General features: G+C 51.1%; 6 protein-coding genes and 2 non-coding genes across 8 annotated transcripts; 4 read left to right on the top strand and 4 right to left on the bottom strand.

The window, feature by feature from the left end:
- Window positions 1–722: 722 nt before the first annotated feature.
- Window positions 723–2,231, top strand: QC762_700490 (uncharacterized protein; the record flags this gene model as incomplete). Its single annotated transcript, XM_062892908.1, has 1 exon — window positions 723–2,231. The coding sequence occupies one exon, from the start codon at window positions 723–725 to the stop codon at window positions 2,229–2,231; it is 1,509 nt and encodes a 502-aa protein (XP_062740007.1).
- Window positions 2,232–7,988: 5,757 nt separating this feature from the next.
- On the bottom strand, window positions 7,989–8,862 carry QC762_700495 (uncharacterized protein; the record flags this gene model as incomplete). Its single annotated transcript, XM_062892909.1, has 2 exons — window positions 7,989–8,731; window positions 8,805–8,862. 2 exons carry the CDS (start codon window positions 8,860–8,862, stop codon window positions 7,989–7,991), a joined length of 801 nt encoding a protein of 266 aa, XP_062740006.1.
- A 2,741-nt stretch (window positions 8,863–11,603) lies between these two features.
- On the top strand, window positions 11,604–12,200 carry QC762_700497 (uncharacterized protein; the record flags this gene model as incomplete). The annotated part of the gene is made up of 2 exons (XM_062892910.1): window positions 11,604–11,789; window positions 11,895–12,200. 2 exons carry the CDS (start codon window positions 11,604–11,606, stop codon window positions 11,982–11,984), a joined length of 276 nt encoding a protein of 91 aa, XP_062740005.1. The 3' UTR covers window positions 11,985–12,200.
- A 2,883-nt stretch (window positions 12,201–15,083) lies between these two features.
- QC762_0116180 lies at window positions 15,084–15,168 on the bottom strand. Its single transcript has one exon. It is a non-coding gene; the product is annotated as a tRNA-Ala (tRNA).
- A 37-nt stretch (window positions 15,169–15,205) lies between these two features.
- QC762_0116170 lies at window positions 15,206–15,289 on the bottom strand. Its single transcript has one exon. It is a non-coding gene; the product is annotated as a tRNA-Ala (tRNA).
- Window positions 15,290–15,373: 84 nt separating this feature from the next.
- QC762_700510 (uncharacterized protein) lies at window positions 15,374–20,068 on the bottom strand. Its single transcript, XM_062892912.1, has 3 exons — window positions 18,072–20,068; window positions 15,763–18,011; window positions 15,374–15,708 (listed from the first exon to the last, which is right to left on the bottom strand). The coding sequence occupies exons 1-2, from the start codon at window positions 18,305–18,307 to the stop codon at window positions 16,970–16,972; spliced, it is 1,278 nt and encodes a 425-aa protein (XP_062740002.1). The 5' UTR covers window positions 18,308–20,068; the 3' UTR covers window positions 15,374–15,708; window positions 15,763–16,969.
- QC762_700500 (uncharacterized protein) lies at window positions 16,007–16,882 on the top strand (the record flags this gene model as incomplete). The annotated part of the gene is made up of 1 exon (XM_062892911.1): window positions 16,007–16,882. One exon carries the CDS (start codon window positions 16,007–16,009, stop codon window positions 16,880–16,882), a length of 876 nt encoding a protein of 291 aa, XP_062740004.1.
- On the top strand, window positions 19,307–20,062 carry QC762_700520 (uncharacterized protein; the record flags this gene model as incomplete). The annotated part of the gene is made up of 1 exon (XM_062892913.1): window positions 19,307–20,062. One exon carries the CDS (start codon window positions 19,307–19,309, stop codon window positions 20,060–20,062), a length of 756 nt encoding a protein of 251 aa, XP_062740003.1.
- Window positions 20,069–20,205: the final 137 nt, after the last annotated feature.

Here is a 20,205-nt window from a genome sequence, read left to right as displayed (position 1 = left end):
CGGGTCCAAAATATACATAGCCTCATGGACCCCTCCCCCTCCATCTTGCCGCGTGTGTGCGACCATGATGATTACCAAGATGTCCGTGTGAAACTAGCTTGGGTCCATTATGCACCCAGCAATCCTGCACGCACTTGGAGTCGGTTTCGCTGTCCGTAACTCCATAGTGGTTGTCTGGTGGTTCTGTACAACCAACCCACAATGACCACACGATTCCCCTGCTAATCAATCCAGCCGAGTGTTTCTTCTGAACTTTTCCAGGCCCGCTCATTGTTGCGCCGCGTGCTCGCAGACCCGTGAGAAACTACTCGTGATCTTTTCGTTGGCCCATGTGCACAAACCAGGTTCGGTGAGCTTTTGGAATTGCTTCATTCGCAAGCCGATGCTTTCCTGGGTGGTGTGTATATATATCGTCGACAACGTGCCCGGAAGCGGTATCAAATTGCGTCACCCCTCGGACCTTGTTGCGGAAGCACTGCTCAACCGACGTATGTGTTACCGGCCGGTGTACCATTCAAGACAGCCCTTTCACCAGCCTGGACAATCTTTTTCTTTAAAGACTGACTGACCTCCAGCCAGACCATCTGTTTTTCTTATTAAACTACCTATCCAGCGGCATATCTTCTCGGCCCCGGACAACACTTCTTCGTTTCTGGAAATACAACTTCGATTCACGATCGATGACAAACGTTCGAGCCACACATCAATGACATCAACCCACAATGCGCTACACCCTACCACTCGGGAGTCGGCCGTTCGGCCCGCTGTGCATTATGCCCCAGATGGAGGTGGTCGAACTGGAGCCGCGACCAACCAACAGGGACAACCGCCTCTATGGCGCATCGGAACTGTCCGGTTTGGGTAGGACGGGGCATCAGTCACAAAGGCGGCCCCAACACAACCAGGATCCTGATCACGATGCAGAAAGTACCGTGGCCGTATTTCCAGACGAGCTAGACCGGATCCTCGAAAAATTGGTCATTGTCGTGCCTTGCAAAGATGAGCCGGTCGACGTCATCAGGGGGGTGATCGCAGGCATCCCGAGCCGCTGCGCGGTGATCTTGGTGTCGAACTGTTCTCACCAGCACGGAGAGAACGGTTGGGAGGCTCAAGAAAGAATGCTGGCAGGATTCTGTGCTTGGGGTAGGGAGGGGTGTTTTGTACACCAGCAATATCCCGGCGCCGCAATGGCGTTTAAGGAAGCAGGAGTCCCCGAGATCCTAGATACAGCTTCCGGGAGAATACGAAACGGGAAAGGGGAGGGGATGTATTTGGGCATTGCCATGGCCAAGTCCTATTTCCCACACCACCAATACATTGGCTTCATCGACGCCGATAATCGCATTCCGGGCTCCGTGGTAGAATACTGCAAGGCGTACGCCGGTGGGTTTGCTTTAGCACAACGCTCTGCAGCCAAAAGTGGTACAGAGCGCGAAGATGTTATGGTCCGCATCTCATGGGCTAGCAAGCCCAAATACAGCGCGAGCACTGGTCGGATCGAGTTCGTCCAACAAGGACGAAGTTCTCGCATCATCAACTCGTTTCTAAACAGGCTGTTTGCGAAAGCGGGACAGCAGGACGAGTTCATCACGACGGGGAACGCTGGGGAGCACGCCATGACCATGGAGATGGCGCTGAAGATGAGGATGGCAAACGGGTATGCCATCGAGCCGTTTCAGTACATTGAGCCGCTCCTGAGAAACAAGATCCCATCCGCGAATCTGCCCAATGCTTCCCAGACAACCCGCATTGTTCAGATCAAGACTGCAAATCCTCATCTGCATCGTGAAACGGGGGATGAGCATATTATCAAGATGTGGGCAGCTGGTCTGGGGGCTCTATACCATCACCTTCTTGGGGTAGACTCAGTTTCAGGCCTTGGAACCACCACTCTTGCCACCCTTCGCAAGGATATGCACAGATTTGCCTTACAGAATGGCGCGATCCAGGGCCAAGAAGAGCTCCCACGTCCAAACATCTACCCCTCTCTCGATAACGCCGATTTAGATTCGTTCCGGGATCTTCTTGGCGAGCCGTGTTCGGGTCATGTATATGAAGGTCTTGGTTTCTATGGATTGGTAGACCAAGCATGGGCCAGCTCAGGCACGAACAGCCCGGCATCTCAGTCAACCTTGGAGCACGATTCGTGGGGAGAAGATGATCAACGGTCTTCTGCCTCCTCGGAGGAAGAACCTGAGGTCTTGTCAGACTCCTCGAAACAGGGCGAGTGAAACTTTTCTGTTCGCGTCTCATGGCCAGACGGCTGGAAAGAAAAGAGTCGACCTTCGACGGTTGATTGATTTTCAATATCCTTCTCTGCGCTTGTTTCCTATTTTTTTCTATTTTTAGTGGGGTGACTGGTATTTTGAGCGATTTTCACTTCATCTAGAATTTCAATGTCTTCCTGTCACGGCGCTTTTTTTGGTCATCAAGGTCCTCAAGAAAAGTCTATTTACGTACCTAGATTATAGCTCTCACGGGCAGCTTATGTAGGATAAATGTCGCGTCATTGTTCTCGTTGTAGAGCTATGAGTTCTTATCTGTGTGGACAGCATCGCATTCCGCCTTCTGAAACAGTGTAGAATCATGATACGAAATCCAGATACAGTAGCTCAGCTTCACTGAACGTCAATACATGTAAAGAAGGGGCACATAGTCTGAAAGTGAATGCTAAGAGGTTGTCAGTGACGGGAAGCTTCGTGTTGATTTGAAGAGGCAAATAGGTATCCACGAGTTTGACCGGTCAAGTTACTGACTTTTCTCACATATCTACCTATATAAGTTTCACTCAAACCACCGTACATTTTACAAAGAACAAGGTGGTGTTGCGGTTCTATCCAACGGTGAGTGTCGCTAGGTACCTAGATGCAGTGTAGATAATAAGGCGAGCTAAATTTAGCTAAGCTCAATGGTGAACTGAGCTGAGCCGAGTCCTCTATATATTAGCCTAAGCTAATGGTTTGGGGTGCGGCCACAGGCCTGAGGGTATGAGTGAGGAAGTGGGGCTCACGGAGGATTCGGGGGGTTCAGGGGTCATGTATAAAAGCAGTCTGCTTCTCACATTCTATTTTAGACAGATCATCGACTTTTATTTCTTCAAATTTTGTGCCTTGCAAACGTGCAGGCAATTTTGGCCCTCTGATCAGGCCAATCTGGTGCTTATTATGTGGCCTGGGAGCCCATAGTGTCCTGCGTGAAGTGCGGCCTGCGAGCGAGTCATTGTCACGCAGGTGTGTTCATTCAGGGACCTGTTGAAGGTATATTTGTGGTGTTGTGGTTGTTTTGTGTGTTTTCTCACCATTTCACTAGTTGCGTCACCCGTTGTGGTGTGCGAGGCCCTGTGAGGCCCTCTGTGACGAACCTCTATCTAGAACCTCTGAAAAGGATACTAGTCCAAGGCACTTCTGAACAATCCTGGTTTGGTACAGCTAAACAGTATACAACAATAGCTTGTCTCAATCACAATAGTCAAGATACCAACGATTGGGACTTGCATTGCATACTGCGGAACTATCTACAACCTAGCTAGTTCCTTCGTATATAAGGTAACGTACATTATAAGCGAGTCGCGCATATAAGCGAGTCGCGCACTCTCTGTTACCCTACCACAACTATCCTCAATTACACAACCACAACACTAGGAAACTACAATAACTGAATCAGAAACAGATGAATCAGATGATTCTGCAGCCTCCTGGCATGTACGTGCATTATGGCCAGGCTTGCCGCACACACCACAGCACCGAACCTTCGTACGAGCTCCCCTGCATTACCGCCATCCTGCTGCGTTTCTTGCGCTGCCTCCCCACCCACGGCCTTCTGGTCAAGTATATCCTTTGCATCTTGCACAGTAAGTGATCCTCGAGCCGCACACGTGTTTTTTGGCTCTCCGGCGCTTACTTAGTGCCTCGTTGGCCTTGCGGAGTGAAGTGTTCTCTGCACGAAGGAGAGCCACCTGGTGCATCACAGCCATTGTACTCTTAGCAAGCTGGTCCACAGCAGCCAACATTGAAGTCGGGGAGCTATTTTGATGGTTGGCAATGCGAGTCTTGATAAGCGTTGACTGCGAGTCAGCTTCTCGGGGTTGTGTGGTGTCTGGAAGACCCAAGGTTGTGCAGTGCCGGGCCGTGAGTTTGGAGGTGTTGGCGTACGAAGCTTTACATCTAGCTTGAAAGCACCCTCTCTGGATCGTACGGCGCAAGGCCAGCACCTGCAAAGCCACCCTGTATATTCTTCTCTGTTATAGAGGCAAAAAGGCCTCGCGGAAGGCACAGAGGAACTCGAGCTTGCTTACGTGGTTGATATGCATGCGCATCAAGTCCTCGATCTGGCGGCCGTACGCCTGCTTCAATGGCCCCAAGCAGCCGACATCGAGTGGCTGGAGGTAGTGTGAAGAATGCGGAGGCATGCAGAGCGTGATGATGTTGTTCTGCTGGCAGTAGCGCTCAAATTCAGTCGAGTGGTGGCTTTCGTGGCCGTCGAGGATCAACAACCGGTATTTGCCCTTTGTGCGGGACGCTGTGTGATAGTCGAAGTGCTTGATCCAATCTAGGCCTACCGGATTGGTAGTCCAGCCATTATCGGTGGTTGCGATGCGCCAGGTAGACGGTAGGTTGCACTCGGTGTACCAGTTAGCAAGGTGGTACTGTGCGGCCAAGATGATGAAGGGAGGGATAGCCCAGCCGAGGGCATTGACTCCCTGGATCACCGTTGCCCATTCGCGGTTGCCAGGCTGGGCCAGTTTCGCCTTGCTAAGGCCGTCTGAGGTCGTAACTACCATGCCCGCGAAGATAATACCCATCATAAACCCAGTCTCGTCGAAGTTGTAGACATCGTCATCCACAATACCGTACTTGGCCTTGGTGTTCCGCACAAGCGTGAACCACTCGCTGATGACCTTTGGATCCTCGCACTTGGCCCTCTGGTAGTCGTATCTACGTGTAAAGCGCGTACGGAGCTGTGGCTGGCGTTTGACGAAGTTGTGTGCCCAGAGCTTGCCAACAGGGGGCGCGTCGCGTACGCGTAGCAGTTGGTTGGCCATATCTTCCACACCACGCAATCTTGGTGGAAAAGCTCGCGCACATAGCTCAATAACGTATTGAATAATAGCATCATCCTCTTCTGATTGAGTGAGCTTCTTCGAATTGGGCGTGGTGTCGCGTCGTGCAGGCCGGCCAGCGCGTCGGTCACGGAGGGTTGATGGTGGTACATTATAGAGCTTAGCTGCGGCTCTGAGGCGTAATTTTTCGTCCTTTTGGAGAGCTTCAAGGGCTAAGATTACCCTCGCTTCCTTTAAAGTAGGTGGCATGTTGGGTTGTAGAGAAAAATGATGTTAAGTGTAGAGAGAACGCGTCGCAATGGCCAGTGCGCGACTCGCTTATATGCGCGACTCGCTTATAATGTACGTTACTAGGTATTGAGTCTTTCGCTGTTGCGAGCATTGTAAGTATATGCCAATACAGGGCTTACAGGCCTATATAGGGCATAACCTTCAGTAAACATTTATAATTTTTTGTTAAAATGCAGCATTTATTCATGGAATTTTACAGCACTTGTTTATGGAATTCTGCGCCCACATTGTTCCCAACAGCTCGCCCACAATGCTCTCAACGGCTCGCCCACAATTCTCTCAACGGCTCGCCCACAAGCGCTCTCAACGGCTCCCAGGACTCTTCACCGGATCTCCGGACAGACTCTTGACCGGACCTCCGAACAATGAGAGATACGAGAAGCCTCATGAGCGATACGAGCACCTTATCGGCAACGAGATCATAGATCCAAGTCACTGGGGCCACCGAGCGATAGGGAGCGATAAGGATGATAAAGAAGTTCAGGTGCTCATAAAGAGCCCTCTTCCAATTGCAATGGTATTCCTGCTTCTTTCTTTCCTTAAGAAATAATAAGTCAAGTCAGTCAATAAGATTGATCATTTACAGTATCTTATATATGAGACTACAACATCTCAGTTCACTACTCTCTGTATTTGCAGGTAATACCTGTTGCACTTTCTTCCTTCGACAACCACGTCGTCGTATTTAGCAGCACAGTCCGAGACTCGCCAAGTTCTTGGGTAATTGCTTCACCCTCCTGAGACCCCTGTAGTTACAGTGCTCTCAGCGACCCCAATTTAAAACAATAAATATCTTCGGAAATAAAGAGCTTATTTAATGAAATTAAATTTATATATAGCTTTTAATAATATAGGTTTAATAAAGAAACGGTTTTGATAATAAAGTATTTCTATTATTATAAGTGCTTTTAGAAGGATTTTGTAACGGGCTGAGCCTGGCATGGACCTCGGCAACCTTCGGCCCAGATGAAGCTATTCCCAGAACGCACAGACCACTACTCCAGAACCTTCTATCACCGCGCACTGGCCAACACGCTCAGCTATATCAGAGGCTCATGTTGACAAACCTTTTCTTTCTCTTTTTCTTTTCTTCTTCAAGTTCAGTGTACTCGTCACCAGATAGTTGCAATGTACTCTTGGGTGTTACGCCCCAAGCGTAATACCCCTGTACAGGAACCACTGGGTGGTACCTGTCAGACAGAAAAGGGTTCTGGTCAATCAAGCTGAATAGGAGCTCATGGAAGCTGAAACTGACGTAACCAGTTCAGCTGGACATGGTACCATTGCCACTAATGCTGTCACCATGCATAGATATAATTGAGGTTCTCTGGCTTTGAAGGCACACTGAGCAAGGTACAAAGATACTTCAGAAATATATGTAGATAGCTTGACATAAATAGGGGGGAGCGCCGGGCGCTCCCCGTGTCGAGGAATCTGATTCCTCATGCAAGCAATTCAAGTTCATTTGTCTACAATCTACTTTCAGTAGCTCTTTGTTAGAACAACCTGTTGTTGACAGTGAACCCATGTCTGAGACGCTTGTCACAACCTTCGATCATTCTGTCATATTCACCTCTGGCGTACTGCCTTGCAGTCTGTATCCATTTCTGGTGCAGGTTGTAACATAAATCGAGCCAAAATCATTATCTTTAAGAAGATCACTAATATTATAATTTAAAGCGAGTAGTAAATAATCCTAAGCTAAGTAACGTTAGTGAGTTAAAGTAAGTAAGCCGAGCAAGCCCGGGGCCTGCTTAGCTCAGCTTAGCTCATTGACTACACTGCCTAGATGCCTAGTCTTAGTTGGGATGCACCAACGACACCTGATTCCGTTCAATAGCCTTCCACGGAAAGCATCCCTTCAACAACGGCCTAGATACATAGCTACGTAATGTATGTACCTTGTCTATAAATCGCCAACAGCCAAACCAGTCATCTCATGTCAATTTGCGGGACCAACCGCCCCCACAGGAAGCTATCACGCAGCCGCAGATCACAAGCAATTAAGGGAAATTGGTCGACCCAACAGCACTTGTTGGGCTTACATGTGGGTGTTGCGGGTGTGAGGAAGGCAAAAGCATGGCATGACTGGAAGCGGCTGGACGCGTGGCAAGCCTTATAGGGCTGATGACGCGCATAAATCATGCAGCTGGCAGCCAGGGTCAGTTAGGCCGGAGATGGTGTGCAGGAGGGAGCGGATATCAACGGTTAGTTCTAAAAGAGACGTAATAGAACGACCCACCCGTGAGACAGAATCTGACCGTGTCCTGTAAGGTACCCGGTATATTCCTTCGTCCATTACAAACGTGCAGATAGGGCCGTGAGGCACCCACCGTGGTGTATGCCTCTCTCAGCGAGCAGTCCACTACCAACTCCGGGCCCTTATCGCCCTCTTCCGACCAACACTGTTGGTAACGCCTATCCAGCATCCGAAGAATTTGTCTATAGACTTTGCTTGGTCAACTAAGCGGGCTGGCAATGTGAGACATTGAATTGTTCACGAGTCTCGCTACCTCCTCTGCACCCCAGCACACCCGCGAACCTCTGAACCCCTGAACCCCCGGATTTCCCAGTTTTATACTTGGTACGTAGGCAGTTACTTGACACATTGTCTCCAAAACCGTCAAGCTCTCACGAATCAGGAGCAGTAGTCACCAAACTGGTGCACATACTCCAACTTCCCCTTCACGACCCTCCCCTCAAACCCTGCCACCTTTCCCCCCACCACCCCCGACACAGTCACCGCGCCAAGAGACTCGTCAATCACATACATTCTCTGCTCTATCTTTTGACCTTCTTTCAATTGCAGCCTCAGCTCCGCACACTGATCTCCCTGCCCAGCTCTGAGATCACCACCCTTTCCAGAATCAAGCATCGAACAGCTGCCAGCCCACGCGACAGGGCCATTCGCATCCAAATACGCATCAAATACCCCCTTCAAGGTCGATCTTGCATCTTGATCCGACCTGCTGAAACTCGGCCACGTTTCTCTCTTCACATTGGCCTGAATTTTTTCGGTACTGTTCCCCGGAGCAAGGAAGTACACAGTGTGAATCTCCTTAACTCTGAGGGGCACTCCCCCGGTGTTGGTGGCGGATTCGTAGAATATCTGCACTGCCAAGATGGCGTCGTTGGTGATTAGACGGGTGTAGCTTGAGCAGCCCTCTTGGTCGATGATGGAATGGGTGTGTAAAGGGCGGACTTGAGTGGTTGCGAGGATGGTTTGGTTGAGGGGGGTGGGGATGGCGTTGTTGTAGAATGGGTAGGGGCTCGTGGCGGGGAAGAAGAGGGGGTCAGATGGTGAGGGGGTATGCTGGGGGCTGGTTTGAAGCTCCGAGTAGCGGTCGGAAGATTGACGTAGATGGGACCATTGGCAACGTTCTGTTGTGAGTGTGATGTTAACGGTGAGTAACTATTTCGGTACGGGGTTGGGCAGGCAATGAAAATAACGTACGGCCCAAGACACCGGAAAGAGAGAGAAGAAGCGTCAACAGAAGGCGAGAGGCAATCATGATTTTTTTGTTTACGAGGAGGTACATGATTTTGACCACATACTTCAGAATGCGTGCGGGTAGACGTTTCTGTTGCTGCATTACTACAAGAGCATTTATAACCGTTCACTGCAGTGTCATCTTTACCGACTTGAACTATCTGCCGTGCCGACTTGAATACCTATGCTACATATCTCCTATGATCACCCCGCGCTGGATATTATCAAAGGACTATCGCATATGCAAATGCTGCTCTGTGGTTTAGCCAGAATTGGTGAGGGGATGCCACCCAGGACAGAACACCATGACCTCACAAATCAGCAGAAACATCGGCTACCTCCCTTAGATTAGAGAATTACCTAAGTCAAGTCATAGCTCCAAGACGTCATGCCGTGTTGATTTTGGCTTCTTGCTCCAGTTAGCCACACAAGAACAGGCAAGAAAGGGGAAGCTGCCTTGATGTGTGACTTGGTCCCTTTTGTTTTCCCCACGGCATAGGGAAGGTGAACTTCCAGACCTGCATTTGATCGCCAGCCACTCCGCACCCGGTGAATATTCCCCGCGATGATCACCGGTTCGTATCCCGTGAGGACGCAGGCCGCGCATCGCCCGTCCCGACTTGGCGGCCGCCCTCCGCAACCAACAATGCCGACCGAGTCAATGTGTCCAGTCACGAACCAGGCCCAGGCAAGACATGTGAGTTTTCCAACCAACAAGGCATCTTTTACACTCTGTGTGATATGCGTCTTCATCATTTCTCATGGTCCTCATTCACATGCCTTCAGTTTTGTTTTTGGAGCCCTCTTGGAGGTTTTGCAACTAGCCCCAGACATATGATGCTGCAATAGGCATAGCGCGCACGCACCGCCCTCTGGTCGTTGGTGTAAGGCCTCTGAAATGATTGGATATTCGCACTTCTCCGTCCGACTGATTCGCCCGCTGGCAGGCCCAACATGCGGCCATACCTACCCTGAGTCAGTCTCCTGTCGTCTAGAAGCCAGACAGAATCCATACAAAGAAATTCAAACAGGAGGCCTGGTCGTCTCTTGCCTGTGATCCGATCTGTCGGGTCCAACAGGAAAGAAAGGGGGTAGGCATCCGATGACGGGTTCTAAACACGCTGGCGAGCCAATGTAAAGTTGAAGACTGCCAACGGCATCAATAGAGAATGGTGCAAACTCACAGGTTTGAATGAAGATCGCCACATGTGATTCGGAGATTGTGAAAAGTAGTCGACATAGCCAATCTCGTGCGAGAATGCATATCCTGTTGGGCAAACGATGGTGGACTCGAAAGCCATGAACTAACAGTCCGAAGATGGGCGAGTGTTCTCCTGCTTGTTTGCTTCCAAGTTCAGAAGTGATCCGATCATGACACAAACTTTGACGTAAAACACCAATAGTGAAGCATGTGAACCCAGATCGGGATGCTCGGTGGTTAGATTCAAGGGAAAGCAATCCGGTAGGCTCCACGCTTGATACCGATCTAATGGAACGCATGTTGACCAATCTAACGGCACAGATATGATCACCACTGTGCTGCCGATCATAGGGCTGAAAAGGTGGCCTCGTGCAGTGGATTCGCTTCTATTGTTCCTACCACTTTGACTCAATGATATTCTTCTGTATTGGCTCAGGCGTCATTTCGTCGCAGAATGCAGTTCTTCTGGCAACAGGCCACTGGATGGTTTACGTACACTGAATCAGAATTCAAAATCCCAGAGTCACAGGACGAGCGGCCGATGGGCATGCATTGATACTCTCCATACTTTTATGAGCACCTGTTCAAGATACATGTCCGCCTCGCTGGATGTGCTTTGCCTCAGGTTTCGAGTCTCATGTTTGATCTTGCACTCCATTTTTCCATAAATGTAGTCAATTTGGATCCAGCGCATATCTTTGTGTCATGGTTGAGTGCACAGCACACAGTCAGTTCAAGAAGACTTGGCCCCCCTGCTAGGTCGCGCTTAATGCAACCAACCAACCACGCACTAAAATGCACCAATGAAACTTCTCGTACTCCCACATCAAAACCAACCGACTTCTGTTAAGGAGGCGAAGCCACACTCCCACTCCAGGAACTGCGCCGCGAGGTGGTAGCCGTACTTTCCCTACTTTAACAGGGATTTGAGATGCACTCACTCACAGTCACTGCCGATTTAGTGTCCTGTCGGCTCCCAAATGAGTGTGGTATGTACCACCACTGCCACGAGCGGCCCGGGTGCTTGGCCGAAATCCCACGTCTTCAACCACCAGTTCGTGTACCCGTAGTCAGGTACGTCCCAATCTTGGTTTGGCTTCCAAGGCATTCTTCACTGAGGCACGGCCGCCATGTGTGAATCGGGGAGGCTTTGTCTAGACAATGACCACCCAGTGCTAGGGGTAGAACTGTACCTGTCTAGCCTCCTCTTCCGTGACCAATCCGCCTTATTTGTTGGCCAGATCGACACCCACCGTGTAGTTCGATTTCTCTCCTTGAAGAGCAGCACTGTATTGCTAGCAGTTGAGAACCGTACCGGGGCCTGCCAGTCTACCTTGAATTGCAAGACAGCATCTCCATAACCAGATATATATATCAGACCCCCACATCACTTTCTCAGACTTGTTCCAGTATCACCACACACATCGAGATCCCTCTTTACTCAACTCGGCTCTCCACTCAACTCATTGAGCCAGCGCCATCGTCAACATCGACACCTCATCCCCCACCGACACACTTTCGAGACAGGAGTAGATACCTAGTCACTCACGACACGAGCAACCATGTGCAACTGGGAGGAAACCGTCTATGCGTGCCAGCACCGGAGCAAAGTCCGTAGGCAAGCTTACTCCTGCACCGTCTACACTCGCTACATATACGGTGAATGCCGGTTCGACAGTCGCCGTGACAAGGTTTTCAAAGTCATCAGCTATGAGGACTGCGAGGACTGCAGGAGGTTGTACGAGTTTGTCAACTTCTAGAGGGACGGAACTTTGTATGATTATGGTACGTTGGCTGCACACATTGAAATCTGTCATTGACAAGCTCAAGGTATCTTGCTGACCATCTATCAGGACGCAACGAACTTGTACAACATGACCAGCATTTCCATGGCGAGACGGCTTCCACGGAGCATTCTTATGATCAGCACTTATACACGATAGACGGAGATTTAGAGGCTTTAGATAGATACTGCATCGATACAGAAGTGACCCGCGAGGGGGAGCTCTGTATCATACCACATTTTTGTCACGTCCATGTCAGCATGGGCGATTCGCGACTTTCCTTCAACATAGGCCTTTTGATTCTGTTCATTGTTATTCTATATAGTTTAGAGATACAAATCTTGGCTTAGACTTGGGAATACAACTGTTGTTTCCAATGACATCGGATACTGCTATTGATCACAAATCAACCTCCATTCATCACGTTTCTCATGTCAAGTTTTGCACAGTCGGGTAGTGGCTGAAAATGTGCCATCAGCATGCATCAGATAAATTCATCGATATTTCCGAAACCGATCTCCATATTCTTCGCCCGGGAAAGCCGACTCTCTCGTACGAGGGTTTCGGAGCTGCCCATGAGGTCAGCTATTCTTGATATTTGCGGCGTCAAGAGCGCCACTCGGGAGTAGCGGGGGAACAGCCGGCGTTGGGACGGTTTGCCAAGCTATCAATATGCATCAACACCGGCGGTATCAAACACCTATCGCGTGCCAAACCCCGTCACCCTCATAATCATGGAACATTAGCTCCAACAGCTTTTGGCCCCATGAAAGCCCCGAGGGCGATTTGTTGGTGGTACGGCGGGCGATGGAAGAAAATGGGGTGGGGGGACCCTCCGTGGGCGACCCCCGGATCCGGACCAGATTGCTCGGCCCGGTCGTTGTTTTTCGGACCCCTCCCGCACAAGCGAGCAGGTAGTACCAGACAGAGCAGTTATCTCCGGGCTGACTGACCTGAACGAATGCCGACTTTGTCCACATACCGAACCTTTTGCCCTGGGCCGTTGTGCCGGTCTCCTGGAGAGCAATATGTTCGTCAAAATACGCAGCGAACACCAAGAACACGCCACCTACACAAAAACAAAAACAAAAACAAAAAAACATGGAGCATCTCTCGTCCTCGAAGCGCCGGCGTTGGTTCACTGGTGTGCCGTGTTAGTTGTCGATGCTGGCGATGCCACTCCCAAATTGGCAAGGCGGCCAATCAACCCCTGACCCAACATGCTGGAATGCACCGCTGTGCCCCGGACCAGCTTCCCCGACACACAACGGATTTCATTTCTCCCAGGCGAGTGGAACGGTGCTCAGAATGGTGAAGCGGTAGAGATGCGGCGAAGCCAGTTTGGCTTCTATGCTTTCATCCTTCGATGCGGTGCTCTTACCATGTTTCGAATGAAGCATTGTCTCAGCCGACTACCGGCGGGGTCAAACACACCATCAGCCACATACCCAGAGATGAGCTGCAGCTCTATCACCCGGCCATCGGGAGAGACATCACCGCCCGCTCCTGTCATCAAATGTCCAGAAAGCAAAAGGTCTGCTTGCACCAGTAAACATAGACTTTGGCGGGCGGTGTTGAACAACAAGTTCCCATCGAGTGCGAGCATCCAGCCACGCATGCCCATGACGTCAGTGCCTTCAGAGAATGGCCCCCAAATCATCATCCTTCAAAATAACCACTCTCCACTTCTTTGCTAGTCTCTATGTCGAGAGCTCATTCAGGTCCTTCGGCCGGATGCATGTAAGATTCCAGGAGCTGTACGACCGTCATGTCAAAACAATCTGGGGAAGAAGGCTGTACCTGTTTCAAAAGGACTATGCAAGGCTGATACAATCGTTAGTTGCTTTATCAGCACCACTGCGGCACATCGTCGTCTCTTGTACAAAACGTGTCTCCTGCCGGGAATCCCGCAGTAGCTTAATCTCGGCCTTCTCCTTGGCCACCCCTTTGCCGCTCAACTCCACATATCCAGTATCGCCGCATTTTAAGGCCTGGTATTTTCGGCTTTCAGTTGTCGGCGGCCACGGGTCTCGGTCGTGCGTGATCCCTAGCCTCCGGGCCATCTGCATGCAAACCTCACAATCAGGCCTAAACGCCACCTCGAGTAATACTGGCAGGTGATGAGGTGAAAACATTGTTTCGTCCTCATCTTTCGTCTGATCTTTTTATTTGCTGTCGTACGACATTTACCGAGCCTCCTCTCGGCTCTGGTTTCGTCATCCACCTTCCTTTTGCTACCAGCAAAAAGAGTATGTGTCTACGATCTACAGGTATCTTACAATGCACCAGGAAAGTTCCGGGCCGTTACTTTCTGGCCGTGGGGTCGACCTAGCTTCGGAGGACGTCCCTATGTGGGTGGTATTGGAATCCATCTCCCCATTGAACACTGGCCTCGCCTGAGTCACAGTAAAAAGGACTGGTTTGTATTTGTCTCACTAAACCATGCAGCCCGTATATCAACAACTGATATCAATCATTCTGCAAAGCGCAAGGTTTCCGCACACCGAGTCATCCTTCATAATGGAGGACCTTTCTCATGAATTGCCTTGAATCCATTACCACGCACGCAGCCTATGATGCAATGGCAACACAACAAAAATAAAACCTTCGAGTCACCGAGATCTAAAAAGCTCCCGAGGGATTCTCGGGACAATCCATCCGCATTGTGCAACGCTCCAGAAACACAAGTGCCGTTTTCCCCTTTCCCCGTGGGGGCCGACTTTTGAAAGTTGGGATGAAGGATTAATAGAGCTGTCTAATGGCACAAGGAGAGGCGTGACTAGTCCCGGATATGATAAACGATAGCTAAGCTTTAGGCAGCCAAATAAACAATTAGACGGGGCCGTGTGCATGTTTCGTGCTGTATATACATACAAGGCTGTGGGCGGACAGGTATCATGCCTTGTCTTCTATGCGACGTCACCACGGGCTCCGGACCGGATAGTAAATCTCGGATGTGATAGTTCTCAATCCTCTCTGTGGCAGATCTTGATTTGGGTGCGGAACAGTCATGCCAAATGAAACAAGCAATGCAAGGAACCACTTCGCAATCAGTTGTACTGGAAACAGAATCCATGATGTCTTTTTATGGCAAGGCTGAATTCCAACCACTGCGCCGAGCTTCGTCAATTCATTGAAGTGATTTTACATTACACTTATCACAGTCTCGTCGTTCTGAATCCAAGACTACATAGCATAAATGAATCCAAACAAAACTACATCTTCTGACCAGGATCATCATCCATTCAAGGTTATTGAGGGCGTGTGGCTCAGTTGGTAGAGCGTTCGCTTAGCATACTCCCCGGTATGCGAAAGGTCCTGGGTTCGATTCCCAGCTCGTCCAGCATTCCTACCCTCATCAGATCTCCTGATATCTCATCGGGCGTGTGGCGCAATTGGTAGCGCGTTCGCTTTGCAACAGCATCTCATGCGAAAGGTCTTGGGTTCGATTCCCAACTCGTCCAATTGTCTATTCTTCTGCTGTTCACGTGTGGATTTGTTTTTGCTATAGAGATATTCTTTTTGGCCGAGGCATACATTCTTATCCATGTTCGACTCTACAGTCCTGATACAGCTTGTGTTTTATCTCGATGTGCTCCTTGAGACCTTTAGTCATACCAACACTGTTGACTGCCCGGCTTACACATCCCAGTCAAGAGTATCATATGTACAAACTCACAGAACCACCGAGATTTGTTGACGAAAGCTTGTTTAGTCATGAATGGAAACATGCATCCCTGATCGGACCGCATTAGTAGACACCGCATATAAACAAGCAGCAAACGAGCAGAAACAAGCACAAACAAGCCTCGGACGGAGGACGTCAGCTGCGGCTGGTGATAATTGGTGGTGTCGGGATTAGCCAGATTGCCTACCCCAGACTCTGTTGAGTTCGTCATTTAGGCTGCGTCCGAGGAATAATTGTCGATCAACGTACCCGCGAGCCGCAATTGGAAAATACATGCCAAGACCCATTTATACCGGGCCCTTCCGGTCCTCTTCCTCGCTTCTCCAGGGGACTAGGCTGATGATCTGAGGGGTTATGTTTGGGATAGCTTGCTGGACTGGAATGTAGCTATTTGAAGGGACTCACCGCTGCCGAGATTGACCTTTTGTGACCTGTCCTCCTCTCCATCAAGCTCAGATTTTTGGACCCTCCCTGTGAGAAACCATCCATCACGATGCTGTCCCAAGTAGCTCTTGTCTCCCTGTTGGCCAGCGCCAGCCTCGGCTCAGCAAGCCCAATCACCCCACGACAGGCCGCTCAGCAGGTTGTCCGCATCAACTCGATCGAGAATGTCGCCGTCCGTTCCAACGGCCTCATCCTGGCCACCAACATGAACAGTGCAACCCTCTACTCGGTCGACCCCGTAGCCAAGACATCCTCCACCGCCCTCTCCGTCTCTGGCACCAACGGGCTCTCAGGAATCGCCGAGTACCAGCCCGACCAGTTCGCCGTCATCGGCGGCGGCAAGTCCATCTACAAGGTCGACTTCTCCTCCGGCACCCCCCGCTCCACCCTCATCAAGACCATCACCGAAGCCCAGAATCTCAACGGCCTGGCCTACTTTGACAACTCGACCGTCCTCGTCGCCGACGCCGGCCGCGGCAACGTCTACAAGATCGACGTGAACACGGGCGTCTACTCCGAAGTTGCCCGCGACCCGACCATGGCCCCATCAGGCGGTATCCCCTTCGGCATCGACGGCATCCGCTACGCCAACGGGACGCTGTGGTACACCAACATCTTCCGCAACTCGTTTCACAAGATCCCCCTCGACCCCGTCACGGCCAAGAGCACGGGCGCCCAGACCACCCTCTGGACCAACCTCATGGGCGATGACCTCTGCTTCGGCCCCAACGGCAAGATTTATGTCACCACCAACAGCAGGAACTCCCTGGTCGAGGTTGACCCGACGGCTGCCAGACCCAGCCCCGTGAGCGTGGGGACCGTGACGGGCAGCACGAGCTGTGCTTTTGGGCGGACAGACAGGGACAGAAACGTTGCGTATGTCGGCGGTGGACAGGGTGTTTTTGCTGTTACTATTCGGGTCTGAACGGTGGAAGCTGTTTGTTTTCTAGTATCAAAACAACACCAGACAACAATGATGTACATATAAGAGGAATAAAAGATCAAGATGCTCTCATTTCTCCTGCAAAACCTTGATGAAATCCTCCAACCCTTTAGCCAGAACCTCAGGTTGCTCCAACTGTGCAAAGTGCCCTCCTACTTCCTCCTCCCTCCAAAAGACCAGGTTGGAGTACTTCTCTATCCATGCTCTTGGGGTAGGGATGACCTCATACGGGAACCACATCATGCCCACCTTTTTCGGCGCCATGACCGGGAACTGCGCGTTGCTTGATGGCGGGGCCCGGCCGTTGAGGGCAAACGCCTCCCGATAGGAGTAGAAGCTGGTATGAATCTTGCCGGTGAGCCAGTAGAGTGCCACGCTGGCAATGATTTCATTCATCAACTTTCTCGAGTACCGAGCTCCGCTGGGTAGTGTCTGGTCTTGGGTAAAGGAAAGGGGATCGGTCCAGTCGAGGTACTTTTCTCCTATCCAGGCCAGCAACGCAAGAGGGCTGGCGGACAAGGCCAATCCTAGTGTTCCTGGTCTGGAGGCGGCCATCATGGCGTAGGCAGATCCATCGTTGCGGAACCAGTCACCTCTTTCCAATCCCCTTTTGTCTTTCTCGCTCAGTGTTGTGAAGTCAAAGCTTTCTGGCGGCGGAACAGGGCTGTAGTTGACGAGCACGGCACTACACTGCTCATATCGGTTGCCGAGAACGCGTGCAATGCGTGACCCGATGTCGCCACCTTGGACTACATAGTTCTTGAGGCCAAGGGTGCCAACCATGAGCGAGTCAACGACGAAGGCGACATCCTCCATGCCGTAGTTTCTGTCATTGGGAAACTGGTCGGAGAAGCCAAAGCCAGGTAGAGAAGGCGCAATCAGGTGGAACGGTAACCGAGCAGGATCCGGGTATTTTTCTCTTAGAAGGCTGAAGAGAGGAAGAAACTCCAAGATGGAGCCAGGCCATCCGTGAAGAAAGACGACTGGCACAGCGTTGGGGTTCTGGCTGAAGATTCCGAGGAATTGAACGTTGATCTGTTCTCCTTGTTCATTGACGGGCACTGAAGCGGTGAAGTTGGGGAAACTGTTAATCTGGGATTCGACTGCTCTCCTAAGATACTGTCAAGACAGGTGCTCGCAAGTGGGAAAAGAAAGAGGAGAGGTTGGTTACCAGCTGAATTCCTCTTCCCAAACACGCTTAGCCTCCACCAGCCATTCTCTTCTCAGCCCCAGCTTCCGGCTGCCGTCGGGGAGTGAATTCTCGTAGCATTCTTCCGGTATGGGGGATAGCTTGAGCAGAGTCTGAGTCCGATCAAGCTGTCCCTGGTCGATGTTAACCGTGTAAGGTGCTACTTCTTCGGGAAGTTGCCCTGTCCCAGAGGGGGAGCCCCAGGTTGAAGACAACATTATGCAGAACAGAATGTTAATGGATTCGTTCTACCACCAGATATCTTCTCAAGCTGGAGGAAGAGCTATCAAGTTATATCCATCTGGACCTCCATGTCTTGAACGGCAGTCAACGAGATAGTGGGGCCAGCGTCACCCCGCATGCATACCCGTTGAGAAGGGCGGGGGCAACAGCCGAGCCGAGTTGATCGCCGTCATCCTGGAGCGCGAAGGGCGAGGTGTGGTGGGCCTTGTGCTGGCTCTTGGAACCTTATCTGGAAAACATGGTGATGTGTGATCGACATGCAGATGCCTCATGGGTTTCGTGGTGATGTCAGTTGATGACTGCACCAGGCTGAGGTGGGTTCACTTCGGGTCACATGGCTGGTGACTGCCAACACACCACCAACAAAAGTTACCCCGTAAAAGGCTGTGTTAGAGATGTGAGAGGACGTGGATCAATAACCGCCGAATCGCGGACGGAAAATCGCCGAAGAGAAAGAGAGTCGGATTTGTGAGTGTTCATCCCGTCCGTGTCATCCTGACAGCTCTTGGCGGGGTGGCTTGCCAAGACGGCTTCGGATCGACTGACTGGCCAATGAAATCTCTAGTAAAAAGCCACAGTGGAGCAATCGGAGGAACGTTGCGATGGACCCCCGACTCTGTGTGCGCCAACGTCGCATTCTAGGCCCCTGTGAAAGACCAAACCACCACCACGGCGCAATATTTATCACCATCATCCATCATCCCGCTGCTGGTGGAGGCGCATTGTTTGCTGGCGTCACCTTCTCGAGAGATCTACCTCGAATCGGACAAGAAAGACAGAGATGGCGTGTCCGTCTTGCGAGTGCCGGATGCGACTTGGGGGAATAAAAGGGAGCAACTTCCTCCCTCTTGTCTTCTTCCAAGAACCTGACTGACCAAAAGATTCTCATCAGCCCTACTGACCCGAGTTATTAAACGCTTCCACCACGACCTATATACCTTCCATTACTTATCAACCTCTATCCTCACCTCGCAATGTCCAAGTCCATCCTCTTCCTCGGCGCAACCGGAGGCGTAGGCTTCTCTGCCCTCCAGCGCTCCCTCGCTGCCGGCCACTCCTGCACAGCCCTCTGCCGCACACCTTCCACTCTCTCCGACAAGATCCCGGCCGAAGTTGACCAGAAGTTGCTGCGGATAGAGCAGGGCAATGCTCACGACGTCGACGCTGTTCTCCGCGCCCTTCTCCCTTCACCGTCCTCGCCCCGCCAGGGCCTCCCAGATGTGATCGTCTTCTCCATCGGCGCCTACTTCAACCTGTCCAAGATGGGCATGGACGACGCTCACGTGTGCGAAAATGGCATCAAGACCGTCTTGGCCGCCTTGCAGAAGACCAGAACAGAGCACAACCTGCAGGGCAAGCCGCGGATTGTTGCCCTCAGCTCCACAGGCGTATCCGACTTTGGGCGGGATGTGCCGTTGTTGTTTGTTCCGTTGTATCATGTCGGTCTGAAGGTTCCCCACAAGGACAAGAAGGCCATGGAAGACGCTTTGGTCGAGAGTGAGGAGGAATGGACCATTGTGAGGCCAAGTCTATTTGTTGACGGTGCCAAAGATGGTCCCAAGCGGGAGATCAGAGCCGGGAAGGAGGATCCAATCAAGGGAGTGGTGGAGAGTAAGGCAGTTGGCTATACCATCAGTCGGGAGGATGTCGGGAGGTGGATCTTTGAGAACCTGATCGAAGGAGAGAAAGCTGGAGAGTGGCTCAGGAGGATGGCTGCCATTACATACTAATATCTGACCAGTACTGAAATTTCTGTCCTGATGGACTCGTGGGGGCTTTCTTGGCTCTTGTCTGTTTTGGTTGTTAACCTATAGATACCATATCTTGTTTCTGCAGCATTTCCTCTTCTCTTAATAGACTTTGTTAGCTCAAC

Source organism: Podospora pseudocomata, chromosome 7 (genome assembly GCF_035222375.1).
Source record: "Podospora pseudocomata strain CBS 415.72m chromosome 7, whole genome shotgun sequence".
Lineage (NCBI taxonomy): Eukaryota > Fungi > Ascomycota > Sordariomycetes > Sordariales > Podosporaceae > Podospora > Podospora pseudocomata.
The sequence above is the reverse complement of the archived record's forward strand: the minus strand, read 5'-3'. Positions and strand labels throughout refer to the sequence as shown.